Below are 24,718 nucleotides of genomic sequence, written 5' to 3'. Positions count from 1 at the left end.
GTGGGTAATAATGTGTTCCTTCCGTGAAGGAGGCATGTTTTCCACGAGGGGCATGAAACTCCTCATGGCATGGGCCAAATCCATTTATATACTGTAATTGGTATGATTCAAGGAAATGGTTGTCATTTCATGGCTCTAAGTCTGATTACCACCCTGTTTTCTCTGAGAAACCTACACAGAAAAACAGACCAATCACCTTCACATGACCTTGGTCTTTCAGGAACTAGCCAATCTGTGGAATAAAATAGAGTGATGGTCCAGGGCGCTCCATCAACAGAACCTCCACCTATACCTTCGCTCCACTGAGGCTGGTTTTATACGTCACATCAGTTCTTATGCAACTCAGTTCTTTCTAGCTTGACCTGACATTTCTGAAGAAGGTTCAGGGTGGATAAATCCAGGAGGTTAGAGAAATTGCAGTGCTAATGGCCTATATGTACACAATGGAGACAACCTCTCTGCCAGACTGCTTTCTCGAGCCAGTACTGTTGGTGTCTGCCTGCCTATCCTCCTACTTACTGGCTGTGCTACTTGTGGTGTCGTCTGAATGTACATTAGTAGTGCCCTTAGAGAAAGGTGTAGGAAAAACTAATGATGTAGCTATATGTATTATTCACATATTCTGTATACAGTATGAGATTACATTTACTTAATTGGGAGAGAAAAAAACCATCCCACTGGTCACACACTGTTTGAATTGTATTTTAATATACCTCTTTATTTAGGTTGTTGGCATGACATTGACACAATGACGTTGATTCAAACATACCATTTTAGTATTAACATTGAAACAAGGTCAAATAAAATGTCATATGAATCATATGAAATTCAACAATTTCAACCACCCCAATATACTGTATATTGAATATAGGATGTGGAATTTTCAACACAATTTCAACGTATACATAGTTCTGATGATTAGGTTGAATTTAGATTGATGTAACAACCTGTTAGTCAGGTTAAGTCATTGTACAAGTTGAAGTTTTACCCTAATTTCAATGTTTACAATGCTGGATAAAATTAGATGAAAACAGTACTGGTTGACTTTTTGCAAATCCAAATGTGTTTTCCACAGCAAAATAGGTTGACAAATGAAGTTGAAACAACGTTGATTCAACCAGTGCGCGCCCAGTGGGATAGCTTAAGTTATTACAAATTCAGACAAGTCTGATTTAAAAAAAATAAAAAATGAAGATTGTCATATACACAGAATCTGATAGCACACACACATTGAATAAAACAACAATTGGTTATAACTATATAGAAGGCCAGTATTATAGGATCCAGTACTTTGTAAAGACAATATCTGATGGAGAAATGAAAATCCCACATCAATGGACACTGGATAGATGATATTACAAATAATCTGTGCTTTTCATCAGCAAGCGAATCAATTAGCTTTCTTCCAAAAAGAACACTATCACAAAACTGGTCGTTTGGATCCAGGACCCCTGCTAACAATTCCATCATGACATGTTGCTGTCCGAATCATCTCGTCTTTCTCAACTCGAACATTATTTCCCCTTGCTTCCAGACTAGAATTTATTTAGGTATAGCATGGGTTAATATTAACCTTGATGTCTGCCTGACCGACCTTGGAAACAATGTTTAACTCTTACATTTCCATCTCTGTAGTACCATACATAGTGAACGGTGGCCAGACGAGATCACTTTTTCTGACCAATGCAAAAATCCCACATCAACGTCATTACCATGGACAAATCCAAGTAAATGCCAAGAGAAAACAGCTCAAACAAAGGAAAATGAAGCTAGTGTACTGTCATTCCAGGTTCAATGTTTGACGTGACTGAGCTGAAGTTGGCTTGCTAGGGACACGAACGTTATCCAGCCTGCATAGCAACCATTTTGTTTAGCAGAACAGACAAACGTCCCTTTGCATAGCAACTACGCAAAAATCATTAACGACTGGTTCGCACCTGTAGCAACACGACTGAAAGAACCAACAACCAGATCTCTGTCCGCACTATATCTTCTGGTGGAAGAATGACATTTTATATACTCACTTATCAAAATAAAGTTCATGTAAATATGTAAGTCATTGTTATTTCAATATGTTGGTAACAGATTTCTAAAAGCAACAAGGCATGCAAGGCAGTGCTGCATCATGAATAGTCACAGGGAAATGGTTTGACTGCGCTGTAGCCTTGGGCCGAATGCCATTTACCTGTGACTGTATTCATGATACACCACTGCCTCTGGTGCCTGATCACTAACTACACCCTCAGTACTCATTCAAAATGATGTGCTCGTTTCAAACATCAATGGATCCCAAAGGTGCCCACCTTTTAACATAAGCAGAGGCTAAATTAACATACTATACCGCTTTCACACTAGTGAGTCGAGCCCAGCAGTACTGCACTGACCTGGTTAACAATCCACCCTAGTTGCTGGAGCCATGCTGGAAAGGACAATGTCAAAGGAAAATACATGAGCCAGGAGAGTATGGATGGGGTCAGCACGACACTGTGAAAAAGGGTACTAATGTAAACTGGAATGTCTGTATGTGACATCTTTATTCATTTTCCTGTCTTGTGCATCGACTCAAACCATGGCGCACTGCCTGAGATCGCATCGAGGAGGAAGATCATGTTGCGATGTCACTTCCTTTGTCTCCTCCTTGTCGGGTTACCATGGTTACAGGGCTGTTACTCCTTGGCGTTGTCTGAGGCAAAGGCTTGGCTGGCCACTACAGCCAACACCTGAATTAAAATCTAACCTAACTCATGAATGTTCAGCCATTCCCAACAGATAAGAATGATATTAACTAAACCCTCAGTATTCATTCAAAATGATGTGCTTGTTTCAAACATCAATGGATCCCAAAGGTGCCCACCTTTTAAGATAAGCAGAGCCTAAATTACCATACTTAAGACTGCCTCTTGTGCCTTATCACTAACAGAAAAGTTGTTGGGCTAATATCTTTCAGTGCCGGCAGTGGGTCATATGGGTTGGGGGGGGGGTTCTCTCAGTCCTCTACACTCAGTCATTTACAACTGTCTCGGCATTCCAGTTTTCAGAAGTCCAGTTCTTGTCCAATTCTTGTTCCTGGTTTTAGGCAGTCGATATCAGATGAGGCAGTCCCATATTTAGAGTGCTACTCCAGGACATCAGTCGAGTGCCTTCCCCATAGGACAGGGCTCACATGGATTTTTCTCTTAAAGGTCAGTGGCTCATAGTGCACAGGGAGACAAAGATAAGCAACATGTAGTGTGCCGTGGCGTCTGACTAGATTTCAGATGCCCGGCAGAATAGTGTCCCTGGTCTCTGCCCTGACCTCACAGGCTGCCCTTGCGAATGGCGCAGCCGTCACAGACGCGGACAGGGTGGTCCCAGCCACGGGAGGGCACAGGGCGGCTCTTGGAGGAGCAACCGCTGCAGACACCCTGGCCACACGCCCGGCAGTGGTGCTTGGACATACTGGGGGTGAAGGCTTTGCTGCACCTGTGGCACTGCACGATCTGGGGGTCGGGGACCCAGTAGTCAGGCCGGGCCACTCCTTTCACAAAGCCTGGAACATGGAGGACAGAGAGAGAGAAATAAATAGCTCTCTTTATGAAGTAGATGCCATTGAGTCAGAGCGGAGGATAAAGACTGTGTAATCTTTGTGAATATAATATTAAAATGCTGTATCTTGTGGATTACTGTCTGCATATACTGGAAAATGTCTATGGTTTCCAAGTGTTTCTGTGAATACACAGAGACATGTATACTAGCTAGCTTTATTTGTGATGCATTTCTCAAACACGACGCTGGCTCCAACACGACGCTAGCCGTACTCACACAGAGGGTAGTCCACTGCAGTGGTGACCATGTCTAGAGTAGACTGGGCCACCTCCGTCACCCTGCGGGCCATCAGCCCCCGCGGCTCCACCACAGCCACTACAGGACACAGAGAGGGACCAACAGAGCCATCAGGACCACTGGAACACATTTTCCTTTAACCTCTATTCAACCAGGAAGTCCCTTGAGATGAGTCGTCTCTTTCTCGAGGGAGACATGAATGAACACTTACTATTCACATCAAACACCTTGGTTGTCTCCCAAATGAAACCCTATTCCCTTTGTTAGTACAACTTTTGTCCAGAGTCCAAGTAAGTAAAGTAAGTAGGTAAGTCTTTGGCAAGTAAGCGTTGTCCGACCCAGAACAGCCCACCTTGGTCAAATGTAGTGCAGTATAAAAGGAACTGGATGCCATTTGGGATGCAACCCTCATTCATTCATTACAAAAAAATAATACATTTGACTAAAAACTGATCCTGAATCAGACTAAGAAGGAGGTAACATCAGCTTGTACATTAACATCCATGACCAAACACTGATCCTAAATCAGACTTTGGGGGAGGTAACATTAGCTGGCATCCTGACCCTGGTTGGTGGTGTCTGTCCCTCCCTGGCGGTGGCAGGCGTCACAGACCCGGACGGGGGTGCTTCCCCAGCCCCTCTCGGGTACGGGCATCCTGCGGGTGGAGCAGGCCTGGCAGAAGCCCTCGCCACACGAACGACAGTGGTGCTTCCTCTCTGCCTCCTCAAAGGGCTTCTTACAGCAGTGACACGCCTGGGGGACAGAGCACAATAATGATTAGAATGTCAAGAGCCAGTAGTCAAAACTATACAATACACTCACAACCATACCAAACAACTCTGTTCAGTGCATCATTTGAGAATTACAACAGCCGAGTACTGATTTCATTCACTATAGTGATATATTGGGTTTAGAATTAATGCGGCATTCTTTTGGTATTTGGGCACTGGATCTATCGCCTCAATAAAAACAGCTATTCTTAGGGCTCTGCTATCTGTTCAAAAAGCCTGTGAGTGTGCTGCTGGTCTAGATGCCGTGTTGCTGGTTCGACGATGCTGTGAGAGTGATGACTCACGGTGATGTCCGTGTTGGGTCTCCAATAGAGCGGGGCCACCTGGTCAGTGAGCCAGGACGTGACAGCCTTGGTGGGGCCCGTGCTGTACTCCGACACAGACTGGATCACAAAGTTCATCCCATCCAGCATCCTCTGGGCCGCATTCTGGTGGTCCGTCAGGAAGGCCTCAGACTGGACACACAAAGACAGGGAGAGCAAAGGTCAGAGGGAGGCCATCTTTGAATGTATTTGATATCCATGTTGGTAGTGTGTATACATCCATTCACAATTGATGATGACCGTGACACATTGAAGTACAGCGTGTAGAGTTGACGTTGCCAGTGCAAGTAACATTATCTTTATTAACCTTTGACAGGTGACATACTTTGAAAGTTAAATATATTCCAGAGACTTTGCGCATATATTACAACCTGCTGTCACAAATGCCTCTAAATATTCTCACTGATACTTCAATTGAGCTTGAGTGACTGTTTGCATGTTGTGCCAGTCAGTACAACGAGGAGTGTGTTGGACTAGGAAGCTCTGCTCACCCCGTCCCAGACGTGTTTGACCTCGGGCCGCACCACGCCGCTCTCTGGGTCCTGGTTGCCCAGCCAGTACTGCCGGCTGCGGTAGATGATGCCACAGCTGCCACATTCCAGGACATACCTGGCAGGACAGGGGCACCGTGGTGGAGGAAAGGATGAGAGGTGAATTGCGTTCGATGGCAGAGTGGATTCTATGTTTGGACGTGTGTACTTCATTGAATGGATTCGAGAGCCCTGGTTGAAAGGGACATCTTTAATGCTATCATAAAAGTTCATGCGTGTGTGGTGTGTGTGTGTGTGTGTGTGTGTGTGTGTGTGTGTGCGTCTCAGTGTCTGCAAAAGAGTCCAGATTACGTCAGCAACTCACCCAGACCAGGCGTACTTCGCCAGCCCAAACCAGGGGTTGTCTGTGGAGGCTGAGGTTTTAGGAATGACAATAACCTCCCTGCCCCCCTCATAGCACCTCTGTGTGGGTAGGACCAGATCAGGGAGAGAGCACACAACATATGATTACGGCTAGGTTCATGCATTTCACTAGTACTACAAACCGTTCAACACCATCTCCACAGGATTCAATTCTATATCGTATAAATAGAAGAACACTACTGTCAACTTTCTTTTCAGATCACATGAATAAGTCTTTATTGCCTTCAACTGAACTTAATTTCTTTCTCTTATGTCCCATGACAGACATAGAGCATATGTGAAATGTCTTACCTTGCAGATGAGGACCTTGTTGTTGTACTGGTGAGCGTACTGACACAGTCCGTCTGCCAGGTGAGGGACCCTGTCTCTGAGATGGTTCATCCCGTTCTTACAGCGGATACTGAGGGGAAAGAAAACAAGGAAAACCCATTTACAAAAATCAGAAGGACGGTTGAATAGATCTATCACAAACCTAACATCCAAGTTACTTGTGTAAAACGTGAAGGTGTACAGAAAATACTTGGCTGAACGTCTGTGAATAACACTCCATGTTGGTGGATGGCCAAAAGGCGTTTCTCCTTCGCTCCTAGCGGCTTAACACGTTAGATGTGCATCATAACACATTTATAACAGGGACAAACAAGGCTTTATACTCAAGCAGTGAGCGCCTGTTAAACCAATACCTATTTCTGGATATGAACACCAATCAGTGTTTTTAGGGAAAATATTTGGTTTCTAATCTAGCTCAAATTTCCCAAGTGAAAGAAGACATGGTACTGTACAGAATGAATACCCATAGAGAGGTGTGATATCCATATGACAAACCGACTTTTATGCTTCCTTTGTGGCAACCCATCTGGGAGGGACACATATCCTAGCACTATTTGCTCGCATGCAGCATGTGAATACACCATTCATTAGTGCACACTGTAGCAAAACATTCTGCAACGGAAAATGGTTTGCAACAACAATTTCAGGTTAGTCCCTGCCCATTTAGTTTTGATTCATGTGATAGTTACTCTGAGCAGATATATGCAGCAGATGCAGGTAAGTCACTTACTTGCAGCTGAGGCAGACTGAAGAGCAGGTGAAGTATTCGTCAGGGAAGAAGGAGTAGAGGGGTATCTTGTCGTCAAAGATCTCCCCACAGAACCTGTCACTCAGGGCCTGGAGAGGAGGGGAGAAGGAGTGAAATGAGGAAACCAAGGGGTGGAAAGGGAGGAGCCAAGCAGGATCATGAGGTCAAAAACAAACAATCAATGGGTTTTGGAAAGGCCTGTAGACAAGCACCCAATTCCCATTAACATTCACTAGTACTGGCATTACCTGTCTATCAAACAAATGAATTATGCGACAATACAAAGAGGTACCAACACACACAGACCTGCAAGGCACTGAAGACGATGGCAGGTTGACGGGGCGATCGGGTGGCAGTGTTCCTGACTTGCTGGCGTACAGCCTCCAGGAGCAGAGAGTAGTTGGTCGGTGGAGTGATGGTCTGTGTGCCCACGTACTGCACTGAGCTGAAGGCCTCTGTACCCAGGCCCAGGTCATGGAAGCGCCTCTGGAGCTGAGTGTCTGCATAGCCAGGGACATCTGTTCGCTCTGTGGGGACAAAGTAGGACATCGTCTTGGGTTGAGTTCACACACCCACCTGACTGTTGTGTAAATGGTGTAGTATGTGTGGGTGTGACTGAAGTAGCTGGGGAACCTGTATCTGTGTCTCAGCCAGTGTGACGGTATGGATGTTATTTATCCCTAAGGGGCAATTACTTTGGGCAGATGAGTCTGCAACAACATGACAGCATACCCCAAACATACCACAATGTGTTGCCTAACATCTCAGGAGCAAAATGTTGTGTAATGCATGCATAGAAACAGATGATTGCATGTGTTGCATGTTAGTGACTGGGCCTCTCCTGTACATACCATGGCCCAGTAGCTGGGTGTGGGTGGTCTCCTGGAACACGATGACCGCCGGCCCCAGAGAGGAGAGGGGAACGTCCATGCCACAGCGGCTGGAGAGGGCGCGCAGCTCGGGGGTGAAGTGCTTCAGGTAGGCCCCTGAGGCGCTGCTTAGGAACTGGAACATGTCGTTGTGCAGCCTCTCGGCCCGCGTGCGGTACACCACCACGTCCGATACGGCCAGCACCTTCAGCAGCAGACGCATGCGCTGGTTCTGGTTGGCCGCCGCCCCCAGCAGGCCCTCTGTGTCCAGAGCCACCAGGCCCAGCCCGGAGTCAAAGGCAGCCCACACGCCCACCGTGCAGGAGCTGGGGGACTTGGAGGTGTAGAACACGGTATCCCCGCCAAACAGGATGTGGTTGAGGGTGTGGGACTTGCCGTCACCCGTGTTGCCGAAGATGGAGAGGACCTTGACGCCCTGCATGTCACCGCAGCCCAGCCTCTCCAGGAACTGAGCCTCATCGTGGACCTGGGTTAATGTTGGAGAGGATGGGAGATCAAACTATGTTATAGGCAGCTGTAAGATGTTATGTTGTCAGATACATGTCAAATTACTTTACCTGTAGGAGCAATTTTGGCTTACTTATGTGGTTGTTGTGTTGTGTATATAGTTTGTCTATATTTATTCAATTAATGTGAACACTAAAGGGCACTATATCGACTTGGGTCATGGGTCAAATGTATAGGCACACAGGTGACCAGAAAATATGGATGCACAGAGGTATGGAGAAGACATGCAGATGTAATTACCGTAGGTGCATATTTTTAGTTCCAATGTGTTAATGGTGAGCAGGGTAAACAGGACAAGATGGCTCCTGCATTACCATTTGGCCTAACAATGATGTTATGAAAGAAGGTAACTTTACACTGACTATAGTGATTAGTAGTCACATGGCTCAACCTTACCCTTATTCGTGACTCAAATTGCATTTCATTACATTGAGCCATTGGATGTCCCCTTTAGCCTTGTGAAGAAAATGTCCCGACGATACCCAAATCATCTGTTTAAACGCAAATACACCTCGCACGCGTTCCAGTTTTTGAAACATTTGGAATTAGAACTTAACATTCATATAATCGAGAGTTTTTCTTTATTCTAATACACAAGATACTTACTGTATGACATTTTAGGAAAGTTGCAAAAACTATCAAAGAAATGCATACAAAGATAACCTCAACCCATTCCACCTCTCAGTCAGCCTCCACATCCTCCCTCCACAACCAGAAACCATGCCTCGCACACCAGCAGTGCTGCCTGCCAGCAGTAATCTTCTATGATTTATAGAGAGATTCAAGGGGCTATCATCATTAAGTAAAATAATGTTTTTTGTTGTATATTTTTTTTTACTTTGCCCTAGAAGCATATTGCCCTAGAAGCACAAGGCACTCCAACATCAATGTGCTTACCTGCTGTCGGGGACACAGTGAACAGTTGGGGCCAATTTCAACGTTAAACGTTTCCTTGGTGTTAAATACAGTCTGTGAACAAACTTAAAATGTATAAGTTGATGGTTCGGTTTACAGGATAATTTTCCATATTCTGTTCCAGTTAAAGGGTTGTTCAGATTCAATTAGATCTGTGGGCCATACCTTTTAATGGCTAGCTCAGAATATGAGCTTTCCAAAAGTTGTTTATATATTATAGCGATCAGTCCTTTTGGGAGCCCAGATCATTTATTTATAAATCCCATCATTGGATGGTTTGGTAATTGGATTTCCTAAGAGACTCCATAGGCCAGCATGGCTGAGCTAAGTTGTAAATACAGAAGGAAAAAAAACGTGTTTCCTGGTAATGTGTACGCATCTTTCAAATCTTGGAATGTTCTCAAACCATTGCTGTCCATGATATCGGTAAGGATTCCACATTTGGACCATTGGGGGGGATGCAAAAGGCCACCCTCCAGATCACAAGGCATTACTGTGAAACATTGGCGTATAGGCATGGCATTTTGATTCCCAGTTACATTGATTTTCAATTTTGCACCAAACAGAAATTGTGTGAGCAATAATAAGCCCAAAGCGTAGTTTACATTATTTAAGGGATACTGTATATTAGTGAAGACCACTTCTTCCAGGGCAATAGGCAACACCATATTTCTCTATACTCAGCCGGGGGAGCAGAAGAATCACGTCTTAACCAGTTTAGGATGGGATGTAAATACAATGTAAAGTTTGGTACGGATAGTCCTCCGTCTTTTCCTCTTTGTAAATGTGTTCATTTGATCCTGAATCGTTTACCTTGACATATACATTTTTAAACCACACTATGAATTTCATCCCAATAGACAGAACTGGGAACAATGGGAAGCATTGAACTACAGAAACTCAGCGGTGGCTATTTATTTATTTTGACAATAGATATTCTGCCGGTTAAAGCAACTGTGTTATTTCATCTACCAACTTTTTTCTCTCTCAATTCATATTGAATTGATTTGAGCGTTGTGTTCAAGTTTCTGTCATTGGTTTTATCTAAGGAAGGAAATATATCTACTCCCAAATACTTAAGATGACAAATGATTGGTAGATGGAGTCCTGAGATGGTAGACCTCAGAAGGAATACTGTCCTATCCAGGTGATTTGCCTTTGTTCATGCTATCCAAAAGCTTTTGAGTTCATTGAGAGAGATTTGGGCTCCCAGCAAGGTGGCTTCTTCTGTTGAGCGAAAAGGAGTTGTTCATTCTTCTAGAAAGGACTTAGTCTGACTTGGTGTGGATTTACAATCAGAGGTGTACACAGTTCTTTATAGAAGCGGGAGAATCTGATATTGAATCTGAATCAGGGGATTTACTAGATGCTATATCAGCTAATTGATCATTACTGCGTAGCTTGTTGGCCAGTAAATGACTGGGACGATTACCATGGATGTAATGGTTGAGTCTTACTCGACGGATGGCACATTCTGCTCTCGGTCTTATCAATAAACCAAGTTGTGTCTTGACTTTGGAAGAGTAATGGCTACCTGGCCTGAAAAAAGTGTTTGTTAAGAACGCTCCAACACAGTTAACATTTCAAAATTTGACATTTTCTTTCGTTGTGATTTATTAAACTCTGTTGCATTATTATCTGTAATAAAACCTTTGCTGAATTTTTATTGACTATTATTAATTAATTTAGTTCGCAGTAGTAATAAGTGTGTCGGTCAGACAAGCTCATGTCGAATTTCTATTTTCTTAATTAAAGAAACTAGAGGTGTAGATGGTAGTATGACATCGATTTGTGAAAATTATTCCTGCCTGTTTGAATAGAAAGTGTACTCTTTTGCTTAAGGATTATGTGCTCGCCAGGCATCAATGAGGTTGTAATCAGAGAGTGTATGCTGGAGAGCCTTGGTTGCCTGTGGATTGTAGTTGTTCTTATTAGATATTTCCCACATGTCCAAAATACCATTCATGTCTGTCCCAATAACCAGATGGAATTCAGTTAACTCTAACAATATGCAGACAATCAAAACATGTAGGATCATATGCATTTGGAGTGTACACATTAATAAAAGGTCATTTTCTTTCCATTATGGATACATTTTAGGAAAGTGATTCTGCCTTCTTGGTCTTCCCCTTAACCCAGGATGGTGATTTTGAGTTTCTTATGTGTCATTATGATTCTGCATTCTATGAGTCCTTTTGGAGCAGGTGTGTTTCAAGGAGCATTGCTATATCTACATGGCTTCTTGAAAGGATATCAAGACAGCTGGAACATTTAAGAGGACAGTTTAGGCTTTTCAAATGTGTTCCACACGGATGCTGGTCCATGTTGACCCCAATGCTTCCCACAGTTGCGTCAAGTTGGCTGGATGTCCTTTGGGTGGTGGACCATTCTTGATACACACGGGAAACCGCTGAGGGTGAGAAACAGCTGTGTTGCATTCCTTGACACACTCAACCCGGTGCGCCTGGCCCCTACTACCATACCCTGTTCAAAAGCACTTAAATATTTAATACAAATAAAATGTGATTTGATTCACACTGAATTGCACACATACGCAAGCAATGTCGCAATTGTCTAGAGGCTTAAAAATCCTTCTTTAACCAGTGGATTTAATAAGTGACATCAATAAGGGATCATAGCGTTCAACTGGATTCACCTGGTTAGTCTGTAATGGAAAGAGCAGGTGTTCCAAACATTTTGAACACTCAGTGTATGTGCTCTATACGATGTACAAAAAACATGAAGATGTATTTGTGAGAACACTGCTGCCAACCGAGACTACACTTCCTCCCCTCCAAATTCAGCTTCAAACGACCCCAATGGAGCATAACTGGGACGGACGTTTAGCACCTCGACTGGTGGCTGACGGCTGTGCTTTTGATAATTGTGTCGAGTGCAAACAGGATGCAACATTGCTAAACTGCATACAGTATGTGTATATTTTGTATTTGGAAGATTCCAAAACTACATCGCAAGCAAGGATCATTCATGTTTCTAAATGTTAAAACAAGAGCGTCGGAATTGTAGTTCATTGATCCAGGTGTGGTCCCGATGTTCAATTGTGAACTCAAGGGCTGGGTAGCTAGCCACAGCCTCTTGGGCTCTAGACAGTTAATTAGCTTCAGTCTAGACTTGAGTGTGGCTAGCTGCTTCTAGCAACACGGGTCTATTTACATACACTAGTGTTGCTCACGATTGTATTGGGTTGCGCAAAAACAGAAGTTATATCCAATTCCATTTCAACGGTGCTGGTGGGCAGGATGGTTTGTGATTATGATGGTGGGAATTTTAGACAGAATATCTAGGGGATTGTATTATTAAACAGGCTTTACAAATGTGGGTCTGTTGACCCACTTCCTCTCTGCATACCTCTAGTCAAAACGATCATTTTGATATTTTGTCTCAAATACCCCCCCAGTCTTAATGACCAACCATCCTAACCACCGGTGCAGTAAGTCAAAATGGAATTGTATTTAACTTCCGGAATTCCTGCGGACTGTTTTTGTGCAACCCAATATAACTGGGATCAACATGTATGTAAATACACAATCATTGCTAGGGAGTTTTTCCTAGCCACCGTGCTTCTACACCAGCATTGCTTGCTGTTTGGGGTTTTAGGCTGGGTTTCTGTACAGCACTTTGATATATCAGCTGATGTAAGAAGGGCTATATAAAACAAATTGATTTGATTGCTAAAAGCAGCTAGAGTGTGGTGTGTTTGCACTGCCTGATTCATTGGGGACTTTCCTGAAAGGAAACAAACAATACCAGTCATGCTGACAGACCATAGACCTAGATAGAGGACTAATGTTTATATATGTGCCATTATAGTGTCTGTGACAGTACGGGCAGCGCCATTGAGGCTACAACCCATAGGAATCCCCACCCAGTTGACTACTTTAAAATGGCGGAATCCCACAATGGCGCTGCCCATGTTAAAACGGCCCTTTGGCCACTGTTATCTATGTAACAGACATCAAGGTATAATGCTCCTGCCCTTTTGAAAACGAACCATCTTTAACTAGCTAGTCATACTTACATGGCTAAAGTTCCTTTCAAGTTAACTGCGCGTCGACCATTTCGACGAAATTGCTACAAAACAAGAATAGCCTGCTAGTATTGTTCAATGGCTAAGTAACGTTAGCTTAGGTTAGACGAGGCCCATGTCAAAATAATGAGTAACGATAGCTAATTAACACCGTAGTTGGCTGTTAGTTGTGTAAGACGGGATGGCAACATGATATATTTAATTTTATTAACACAAACATGACAACTGGCTAATGTTACCCGTTGGCCAACCAGATGGGCTTTGTTTTCATTCTAGCCAGTTAACGTTAGTTGCGTGCTAGAAAATCGACGTCGTTACCTGTAGATTTTCTTGTTCGTCAACCAAAAGAAAACTCCGACCATTTTCCGAGTGTTCTTCTGTTTTTATGTGACAAAGCGATACCTCCTCCATTTCTTTCATTAGTACTTCGGACATTGTTATTAAACCATCCCTGGCCTGACCCTAGCAGAAACTTCCCCCACTCCCGACAACAACAAGACAACGCATGGATTGGTGAGGGAGGAGCCATCAGCAACAGAGCACGGAAAAGACGACGTAGTTACGTGAGGAGCATTCTGTCGTGTGCTCAGCAGCAGCACCATCTTGTGGTGAATATGCAAGTTGACACGATTAGTGAAAACCACTGAATGCGAGGGAAGAGAGCACACAATTTAAATGCTGGACCGTTTAGAGTCGAAATAGCATAATACAAAATCCCCATACAAATCCGTCTGTTTAATCTAGAGATGTCTGTTTTTTTTCATGGGCTGCGTCTCAATTTACTGCGTCCGCTGATGTCAGCCTTCCTTATCTGTGGTGAAAGGTGGCAGAGCTACAGCAGTTTGTCAGACCATGAGACTTCCCGAAAATCGGTCTTCTCACGAAAACATCTGTAGCGTTCAAACGGTTATAACCCCTAACTATTATGACCCCTTTGTGGAAAGTAGAGAATCTCACGAACAAGTAGCCTACATGTCGGGTTTGCTCTAGGACGCCCACAAGCCTCAAAAGACTCATCTGAAGGTAGCCCGGTACCAGTTAAAAAAAATGAATGGTAGTATTGTATACATTAAATGTATGTCAATATATATATTTTTACAAATCATTTCTTGATCTTTCTTATATCTCTGAGATATAGGAAATATACTTCAAAACAAACATATTTGTTTCCTCAAATATTTTTTAAACCTATTTTTTGATAAATAAAGGGGTCCTAAAATTCTAAATCAAATAGCTAAATGTTCCTTGTTATAACAATCTTAAAACAAATCCATGTTAGCTCACCTGCTTCAGGTGATAGAAATCTGAACAAACTACCAGTGCTTTGAAAAGGAGATTTAATTATACTTTTTTGTGGATATATTGTCTCACGTTCCTACCGCCAAAAGGACCAACCGCACAGACAATCGGCAAAGTACATTAAAATATAATTTTATTCAACATTCTGGCTTGTTGAGGTTGTGAGAGGAAACTTTCCTGATTCAAACGCTCATTTCTGCCCGATGTAGAATTCAATGCAATTCAACATTGGGTTTCCAGGCAATGCCCTACCAAGCAAAAGAGCAGTAACTGCTAATTGAGTGGAACTGAGAAAAATGGCATTAACATTTTTTAATTGTCCAACCAAATGAGTTGTAGGCAGATCACTGGAAATGTGGTTATCTGTTATCTTACTAACAGGTAATTTTTTATTCATATTGACCCTGACTTCTGACATGACCTTTGACCCAAAATGGCAGTTACTGCCTTGTTGCTTGGTACACCCACTGGAGTATCTTTCCATACAAAAGTATGTGGACACCCCCCTGGCTATTTCAGCCAGACCTGTTGCTGACAGGTGTATACATTTTTTTATGTATATATTTGTTTTATTTAACCTTTATTTAACTAGGCAAGTCAGTTAAGAACAAATTCCTATTTACAATGACGGCCTACCAAAATGCAAAAGGCCTCCTGCGGGGACAGGGGCTGGGATTAAAATACAAATAAATATAATTAAGTTATAGAACAAAACCCATATTACGACAAGAGAGACAACACAACACTACATAAAGAGAGACCAAAGACGACAACAGAGTGGCAGCAACACATGACAACAACATGTTAGCAACACAACATGGCAGCAGCACAACATGGTAGTAGCACAAAACATGGTACAAACATTATTGGGCACAGACAACAGCACAAAGGACAAGAAGGTAGAGACAACAATACATCACGCAAAGCAGCCACAACTGTCATTAAGAGTGTCCATGATTGAGTCTTTGAATGAAGAGATTGAGATAAAACTGTCCAGTTTGAGTGTTTGTTGCAGCTCGTTCCAGTCGCTAGCTGCAGCGAACTGAAAAGAGGAGCGACCCAGGGATGTGTGTGCTTTGGGGACATTTAACAGAATGTGACTGGCAGAACGGGTGTTGTATGTGGAGGATGAGGGCTGCAGTAGATACCTCAGATAGGAGGGAGTGAGGCCTAAGAGGGTTTTATAAATAAGCGTCAACCAGTGGGTCTTGCGACGGGTATACAGAGATGCCCAGTTTACAGAGGAGTATTGAGTGCAGTGATGTGTCCTATAAGGAGCATTGGTGGAAAATCTGATGGCCGAATGGAAAAGAACATCTAGCCACTCAAAAGCACCCTTACCTGACGATCTATAAATGATGTCTCCGTAATCTAGCATGGGTAGGATGGTCATCTGAATCAGGGTTAGCTTGGCAGCTTGGGTGAAAGAGGAGTGATTACGATAGAGGAAACCAAGTCTAGATTTAAACTTTAGCCTGCAGTTTTGATATGTGCTGAGAGAAGGACAGTGTACCGTCTAGCTATACTCCCAAGTACTTGTATGAGGTGACTACCTCAAGCTCTAAACCCTCAGAGGTAGTAATCACACCTGTGGGGAGAGGGGCATTCTTCTTACCAAACCACATGAACTTTGATTTGGAGGTGTTCAGAAGTTAAGTTTAACACAAGTTGAGCACGCAGCCATGCAATCTCCATAGACAAACATTGTCAGTAGAATGGCCTTACTGAAGAGCACAGTGACTTTCAACATGGCCCTGTCATAGGATGTCACCTTTCCAACAACTCAGTCCATCAAATTCCTGACCTGCTAGAGCTGCCCCCGGGCAACTGTAAATCAAATCAAATCGAATGTATTTATATAGCCCTTCGTACATCAGCTGATATCTCAAAGTGCTGTACAGAAACCCAGCCTAAAACCCCAAACAGCAAGCAATGCATGTGAAAGAAGCACGGTGGCTAGGAAAACCTCCCTAGGAAAAACTCCCTAGAAAGGCCAAAAACCTAGGAAGAAACCTAGAGAGGAACCAGGCTATGAGGGGTGGCCAGTCCTCTTCTGGCTGTGCCGGGTGGATATTATAACAGAACATGGTCAAGATGTTAAAATGTTCATAAATGACCAGCATGGTCAAATAATAATAATCATAGTAGTTGTCGAGGGTGCAACAAGCTAGTCCGGTGAACAGGTCAGGGTTCCATAGCCGCAGGCAGAACAGTTGAAACTGGAGCAGCAGCACGGCCAGGTGGACTGGGGACAGCAAGGAGTCATCATGCCAGGTAGTCCTGAGGCATGGTCCTAGGGCTCAGGTCCTCCGAGAGAAAGACAGAAAGAGAGAAAGAGAGAATTAGAGAGAGCATATTTAAATTCACACAGGACACCGGATAAGACAAGAGAAATACTCCAGATGTAAGAGACTGACCCTAGCCCCCCGACACATAAACTACTGCAGCATAAATACTGGAGGCTGAGACAGGAGGGATCAGAAGACACTGTGGCCCCATCCGATGATACCTCCGGACAGGGCCAAACAGGCAGGATATAACCCCACCCACTTTGCCAAAGCACAGCCCCCACACCACTAGAGGGATGTCTCCAACCACCAACTTACGTCCTAAGACAAGGCCGAGTATAGCCCACAAAGATCTCCGCCATGGCAGTTGTACTTGAGTGACTCAACCCACTCAAGTGACGCACCCCTCCCATGGACGGCATGGGAGAACACCAGTAAGTCAGTGACTCAGCCCCTGTAATAGGGTTAGAGGCAGAGAATCCCAGTGGAGAGAGGGGAGAGACAGCAAGTGCTGTTATTGTGAAGTGGAAACGTTTAGGAGCAACAACGGATCTGCAAAGTGGTAGGCTACACAAGCTAAAAGAACGTGACCGCCGAATGCTGAAGCCCGTACAAATCGCCTGTCTTCGGTTGCAACACTCACTACCGAGTTCCAAACTGCCTCTGGAAGCAACGTCAGCACAAGAACTGTTGGTCGGGAGCTTCATCAAATGGGTTTCCATGGACGCACACAAGCAGCCGCACACAAGCCTAACAACAACATGCGCAAAGCCAAGCGACGGTTGGAGTGGTGTAAAGCTCACCGCCATTGTACACTGGAGCAGTGTAAACACGTTCTCTGGAGTGATGAATCACGCTTCACCCTCTGGCAGTCCGATGGACGAATCTGAGTTGAGCGGATGCCAGGAGAACGCTACCTGCCCAAAAGCATAGTACAACTGTAAAGTTTGGTGGAAGAGGAATAATGGTCTTTCATGGTTCTGGCTAGGCCCCTTAGTTCCAGTGAAGGGAAATCTTAATGCTACAGCATACAATAACATTCTAGACGATTCTGTGCTTCCAACTTGTGGTAACAGTTTGGGGAAGGCCCTTTCATGTTTCAGCATTCCAATGCCCCTGTGCACAAAGAGAGTTCCATACAGAAATGGTTTGTCTAAATCAGTGTGGAAGAACTTGACTGGCCTGCACAGAACCGTGAAATCAACCCCATCGAACACCTTTGGGATGAATTGGAACGCTGACTGCAAGCCAGGCCTAATCGCCCAACATCAGTGCCTGACCTCAATAATGCTCTTGCGCCTGAATGGAAGCAAGTCACTGCAGCAATGTTCCAACATCTAGTGGAAAACCTTCCCAGAAGAGTGGAGGCTGATAAGGCAGCGAAGGGGGGACCAACTCCATATTAATGCCCATGATGATAGAATGAGATGTTCAACGAGCAGGTGTCCACATATTTTTGGTCATGTAGTGTAGTTTGATACTTGTATCAGCAAAGAACAATCAATAAAACCAAGGTAAACCGTAGACACTGTAGCCCAAAGCTTGGTGAAACCAAGGTAAAAGGCAGTGACTGATGTTGGTGATTGCAGTTACTGCCTTTTTCCTTGGTTTCACTGTAACTTTTTTTGCAGTTACTACAAAAATGACCCCCCCATTTTCTCCATAACACAACACAATGGAGGCAAGACATTTTTCCACATGACAAAGCATGTATTGAATGTATCAAAAATGTCAGTAACACATTTTTGACCAGTTAATGCTCTTTTGCTTGGTATGACATGCACTCCACAGTAAATTCTGAACATTTTCTGCCTGGGTATATTTTATTGGAATAGTCCTTCCATAGACTGAACTTGCTAATGTTCATTAAATATTTGTTAACAGAGATGTACAGTTGAAGTCAGAAGTTTACATACACCTTAGCCAAGTACATTTAAACTGAGTTTTTCACAATTCCTGATATTTAATCCTAGTAAAAATTCCCTGTCTTATGTCAGTTAGGATCACCACTTTATTTTAAGAATGTGAAATGTCAGAATAATAGAGAATGATTTATTTCAGATTTTATTTCTTTCATCACATTCCCAGTGGGTCAGAAGTTTACATACACAATTAGTATTTGGTAGCATTCCCTTTAAATTGTTTAACTTGGGTCAAACGTTTCGGATAGCCTTCCACAAGCTTCCCACAATAAGTTGGGTGAATTTTGGCCCATTCCTCCTGACAGAGCTGGTGTAACTGAGTCAGGTTTGTAGGCCTTCTTGCTCGCACACGCTTTTTCAGTTCTGCCCACAAATTTTCTATAGGATTGAGGTCAGAGCTTTGTGATGGCCACTCCAATACCTTGACTTTGTTGTCCTTAAGCCATTTTGCCACAACTTTGGAAGTATGCTTGGGGTCATTGTCCATTTTGAAGACCTATTTGCGACCAAGCTTTAACTTCCTGACTGATGTCTTGAGATGTTGCTTCAATATATCCACATAATTTTCCTACCTCATTTCCTATCCTACCTCAATTTTCCTACCTTGTGAAGTGCACCAGTCCCTCCTGCAGCAAAGCACCCCCACAACATGATGCTACCACCCCCGTGCTTCACGGTTGGGATGGTGTTCTTCGGCTTGCAAGCCTCCCCCTTTTTCCTCCAAACATAATGATGGTCATTATGGGCAAACAGTTCCATTTTTGTTTCATCAGACCAGAGGACATTTCTCCAAAAAGTACAATCTTTGTCACCATGTGCAGTTACTATTGCTTGTACAGATGAACGTGGTACCTTCAGGCATTTGAAAATTGCTCCCAAGGATGAACCAGACTTGTGTAGGTCTTGGCTGATTTCTTTTGATTTTCCCATGATGTCAGGCAAAGAGGCACTGAGTTTGAAGGTAGGCCTTCAAATGCATCCACAGGTACACCTCCAATTGACTCAAATTATGTCAATTAGCCTATCAGGAGCTTCTAAAACCATGACATCATTTTCTGGAATTTTCCAAGCTGTTTAAAGGCACAGTCAACTTCATGAATGTAAACTTCTGACCCACTGGAATTGTGATACAGTAAATTATAAGTGAAATAATCTGTCTGTAAACACTTGTTGGAAAAATTACTTGTGTCATGCACAAAGTGGATGTCCTAACTGACTTGCCAAAACTATAGTTTGTTAACAAGAAATTTGTGGCGTGGTTGAAAAACAAGTTTTAATGACTCCAACCTAAGTGTATGTAAACTTCTGACTTCAACTGTATAAATATCACATCACAGAGTGGCTTCAGTGGCGCCACTGCTGCTAAACTGAAATGGAGAGAAATTCCATCACTGCTGTGCCCACTGTCTTGGTTCAACAGATGAGAGGCAACTCCTAAAATAATCAATTATCTTTCCTACTCCACTGTCCCCCAAAACGATCAATTATTAAACCTCTTCAGCATCGGCTCACCTAGAATAGATTATATCATTATCAATTGGCCCATCAACACATCTTAGTTTTCCCTCTTCCAGAACACCCTCCACCCTTTCTCTCTCTAACAGGATGAAGTAAAGGACCCTTTAGTGTATTCGAAAGTCATCCACAAGTAAATCTCAAAATTATATTGGATTCAAATTCTTGGAACATTTGGGGTGTGAAGATTATCACTGATGTTATTGTGGGAAATGAGCCCAGCACCAACAGTAAACTCTATGTAGTAGAATGTTGCACAATTGATTTATGACATAAAAATTACAAAATAAAATGAATACACAAATATGTAATTCACCTTACATTCCAACCTGGGCACTGTCCAAGACAGGATGCAATTCTGATGTTGGTGAAACATAAATCTACAATTTAGCATCCTATATTTGAAACATTGTTTCAAAAAGTTGCTATTGTCACGTTGAAACTGAACAGAACTCCTTGTAGCATCCTCTCTGAGAGATGGTGCGCATACAGCCTCGCCCTTAAAATGTATTTCTATATCTGCAAGACAAGGAAACAATGCATCAATTAGAATGGCAGCTACAGACTGACAGTCCAGTAGCACACCAACCTTGACATTACAGTAGACGGTTTGGCTTACCCATAGAAGTCCAAGGCGGGACCGTTATACAGTTGACCGCGATACATACTGGTAGTTGTAGTGCATTGACTCTCAGCATGTTACATAGTGACATGTGCAAAAACTACATTTCCCCAGACCTGTCACTGAGCGTTCCCGCTCCTATTGGCTGGCAGCTCCAGCCGCAGCCCCAGAGAATGAATGAAATTGAAATTGCTGGTATATTACATGTGCAATACCGGGATCTGCAGTGTTACATTGTATCTATCATACTATATCAAAATGGCCACAGTGGTACAGAACCCCCTGAAATCGTAAGTGCATACATTTTATATTTTACATTTTTAGGGATACATTTGTGGATGCTGTCAGTCCATGTAGCCTAGGTAATCGTTGACATTTGTATGCATCGTAAAGAAGTATCCAGCCTAAAGGCTACATCGCTATTATATAGCAAGCTACATATATTTATATGGTAGTGTAATAGCGATGGAAAGGTATATTTGAAACAGCTTTATTATAAGGCCGGGTTATGTAGAGCTGCCTATGCATGCCTAGAAACAATTACACTGAGCCAGTAATTACATGAGGAAGCTATGGTGGAATGTTGAGGTACAATTTAGGACCCGGTGTCCCTAGTCAATAGACAAGATCGCAGCCCACTTGCATGGCTGGTCAGGTAGCGCTTACAATAGCGAATAATAGCGAGTGGCAGCGGTTTTTTGAAAAGGTTGTGCTTGATACCTGTTCACATTATTGCATTAGGCTGTAAACAGGTAGATAAAACCAAGCTGGTGGTAGCCTATGTCGGCTGAAACCTAATACCCTTTGGACATCATTTTCTTGGAGACAGACCTCTTGGCAAAATAGCCTACGTGCTTGCGATTATAATGGCAGCAGTGTTTACAGGCAGCGCATCTTCGCTCCAATAAGACACGCGTTCCTATCTGCAAACATCTGAAACAATATTGTGTAAGCCTGCATCATATAAAATGGTTAACTTATGTGCCGGGAGTGGTTGCTTTTATTAGACTAGTGTCATCTCTACCAGTCGCGTTGAACGGTGAACATTCCATCAAGTTTCCATTCGATTCCTTTGTGCAGAATTGACACAATAACATTTCAACGTGCGGAATGCAGCCTGGGCTCGTGTCCAAAAGGTGGCTGTGCGTCTATCCGCTTGGCAAGATGCAGTTGAGACCTTTTCGATTAGAAATAATTGAAAACATGATAAATCGACTCCCGAATATGTATTTTTGGAGTGTTGCTTGGTTAAATGTAGGCATTTGCAGCCTGTCTAACAAAGAACGTGGTAGCCCAGTGTAGCGCGGAACACAACGGATGGTACCTGAGCGGGAATGTAGTTGCGATGCAGTCGATGCTGTGCTGTCAGCGCTATCTGAAATCCAGACAGGCGACATTTCATATAATTCATGACAACACATTACCTTAAATATACGAATAGCCTGTTACAAGCAACAGTGAACTGCTTTAATTAATGTTTTTGTCTACAACATCATTTATTTGATTCCGTCGATGCGCGACAGTGATGGCATTCTACTTATTGGGGAAACTAACACAAGTTAGGCTATTTGTTGCCATAGGATATGGCCAACTAGTCTAAAATGTTTGGTTATTCATATATGCATAGATAAAATGGTAAATTCGTGTGTAGGTTTTAGTAAGGCAAAACTGCACCTCTTAAAATGTATTAAATCAGCCTATTGCCTACCGATATTGATCGTAAACAGCACAGGGACCCGAGGTGAAAGGTGGTGTTGGAGGCATGAGCTATGCCGCTCATTTTCCAATTATAATATTCTCCGTTTAGGCTGCCCCATTGTTATAGGAGAGTAACTAGAACATTTTTATAGGAATTTGTTGCTTTTGTGTTGCTGTTTTTAAATACATTTTCAGATGACTAGTTGCATCTCGTTCTGAAAGCAGATAGAATGAACACAGTCGCACACTGTTTAGGCGAACCAACAGTATCCTACCACCCATTTTGTCATTTATCAGTTATTAGTAATGTGATTTCCATGTCATGGCAGTGTTTTAGCGACCCTGCGCATATCTGCGCTCCCAGTGATGCGCGCGCGGCTGAGTTCCTTTCTGCTGTGCGCCTGGTCTCTGGTTGCTCAATTACTGGGAACAAGTGGGGACATAGACACTCCCAGAAGCCTTTGCAAGACCATGTCAAGGGGATTCGTTTGACTTATTTGCATGAAAAATGCGAATACGGGGAGCAAAGGGAATGGCATGGGATAGGAGCCATCAATGGACTAGAAACTGATTCATTCTGACTTGAATGTTTCTCAGTAAGGGTCTAGTCTAGTTAATACCCTCTACCACTGCTTCCGCTGCTTATATAATGCTATCTAGCCTACTGAATGCACTAGTTGTTGAGGACAACACTGATTTAGAGTATTCGGAGCTCACTACTCAAATGTTGTCCAATGCATCTCAGAGGTTCAAAGAGCTCAGTGTGTAAGCACATCCTCAGGGAACCATCAGTCTACTGGGAATTCCCCTAACCTCTCCAATAGTCCTCCTTTAATCTCTCTGTTACTCTTCCTCTCTCTCTCTCTCTCTCTCTCTCTTTCTCTCGCTCATTTTCTCTGCTGCTCTCATATTGCCATCCCTGACTCACAACTCAGTTCTCAGTTCTTTAGGGGTCCCTCTCTCCGTTCGTTCTCTTTCCATCCATCCTCAAACCTACCCCTTGCCCACATCATGTCTCTTTGTTTTTAACTCTTTCTCTCTTCCTCCGTTGACTCCCTTTCTCCTTCTTCCCCCCATCCTTTCATTCTGTCACTCTACTTGGAGAAAGAGGCCATATGCTGACTGACTGTTGTGGTAGTTACTCTGCTGTGCCTGACTGATCTGAGGGAAATTAATTCAACATAATTCTGTGCTCAGGCACTGTTTAAAGGAACAGCCAGGCCTGCTGAGTTCACTGGAGCCTGAGCATCCCCTCTCTCTCTCTCTCTCTCTCTCTCTCTCACTCCTCTTGCTCTCTCCCTCTCTTTTTGTTAGGGAATTTCTTTTCTGGTTTATTGCCATCAGTCCCCCTTTTTTCCACATAGACTTTCTTCTCTTTGTCTTCATGGGAAGACTAGAGAGAGACACAGATACGTATTTTTAGCTCTATGACCTATTTCTCCATTGCTACCTAACTGACTGTCAGTCACTTCCCTGTGCTTTGGGATCCAATATGGTCACCGGCTGTAGTCAAGTTGTAGTTCAGGACAGGGAGAATAGGAACTACAACAGCCCTTTACAGTAGTGGCCAAGGAGGCTATTAGAATATTTCTCTTAGGAAACCTCCATTGGATGTGCAAGAAAGACACAGGAAGTAGTTCCAGTATGCATGCACAGCAATGAGAGGGCTATGATTCATCAGCCATGTTGTCCAACATAGTTTGACTGGTGCTGGAGTAGTAGGGTCATTTGGAGCGGGCATACGACTGTGGGGGACGGTCGGGACATGGATCTAGCCGTGTGACTGGGAACATTCAGAAGAGCCACTAAAATAGTCAGATTCAGACTGACTGAAAGGAAAACAGACGTGTAATAATGAGGGTAATGAAAGGGTTGAATGAAGAAGAGAGGAGAACGAGGACGTAATTCCAAACATGCATGTATTTGGATGGATGCCTATTGTCAGGTTTTGTTTTGTGTGCAAAAAATGCTTTGGGGTTAGAAACATGGTACCGTTGCTTTATTGTTATTGCCTGTGACTGTGACTGTGACAATGACAGGTAGGGATGGATGAACAGGGCGATGCAAGGTGTCCACTGACAGAAG

At 43.3% G+C, this 24,718-nt stretch overlaps 2 protein-coding genes across 2 annotated transcripts in view; one reads left to right on the top strand and one right to left on the bottom strand.

Moving 5' to 3' along the window:
* Window positions 1-688: 688 nt before the first annotated feature.
* LOC106580829 (zinc finger FYVE domain-containing protein 1) lies at window positions 689-13,821 on the bottom strand. Its single transcript, XM_014162294.2, has 11 exons — window positions 13,608-13,821; window positions 7,781-8,285; window positions 7,236-7,456; window positions 6,912-7,018; window positions 6,143-6,251; window positions 5,793-5,890; window positions 5,429-5,546; window positions 4,899-5,069; window positions 4,387-4,576; window positions 3,802-3,900; window positions 689-3,529 (listed from the first exon to the last, which is right to left on the bottom strand). Exons 1-11 carry the CDS (start codon window positions 13,722-13,724, stop codon window positions 3,297-3,299), a joined length of 1,968 nt encoding a protein of 655 aa, XP_014017769.1. The 5' UTR covers window positions 13,725-13,821; the 3' UTR covers window positions 689-3,296.
* A 7,274-nt stretch (window positions 13,822-21,095) lies between these two features.
* LOC106580828 (zinc finger protein neuro-d4) overlaps window positions 21,096-24,718 on the top strand; it is a 42,399-nt gene continuing 38,776 nt past the window's right edge. The window contains exon 1 of the mRNA XM_045703628.1: window positions 21,096-21,225. Coding sequence (XP_045559584.1) covers window positions 21,113-21,225 — 113 coding nt within the window. The 5' untranslated portion in view covers window positions 21,096-21,112. The remainder of the gene's footprint in view (window positions 21,226-24,718) is intronic.

The sequence above is a fragment of the Salmo salar genome, chromosome ssa20 (genome assembly GCF_905237065.1).
Source record: "Salmo salar chromosome ssa20, Ssal_v3.1, whole genome shotgun sequence".
Lineage (NCBI taxonomy): Eukaryota > Metazoa > Chordata > Actinopteri > Salmoniformes > Salmonidae > Salmo > Salmo salar.
Note: the sequence above shows the minus strand (reverse complement) of the source record. Positions and strands in the feature narration are given on the sequence as shown.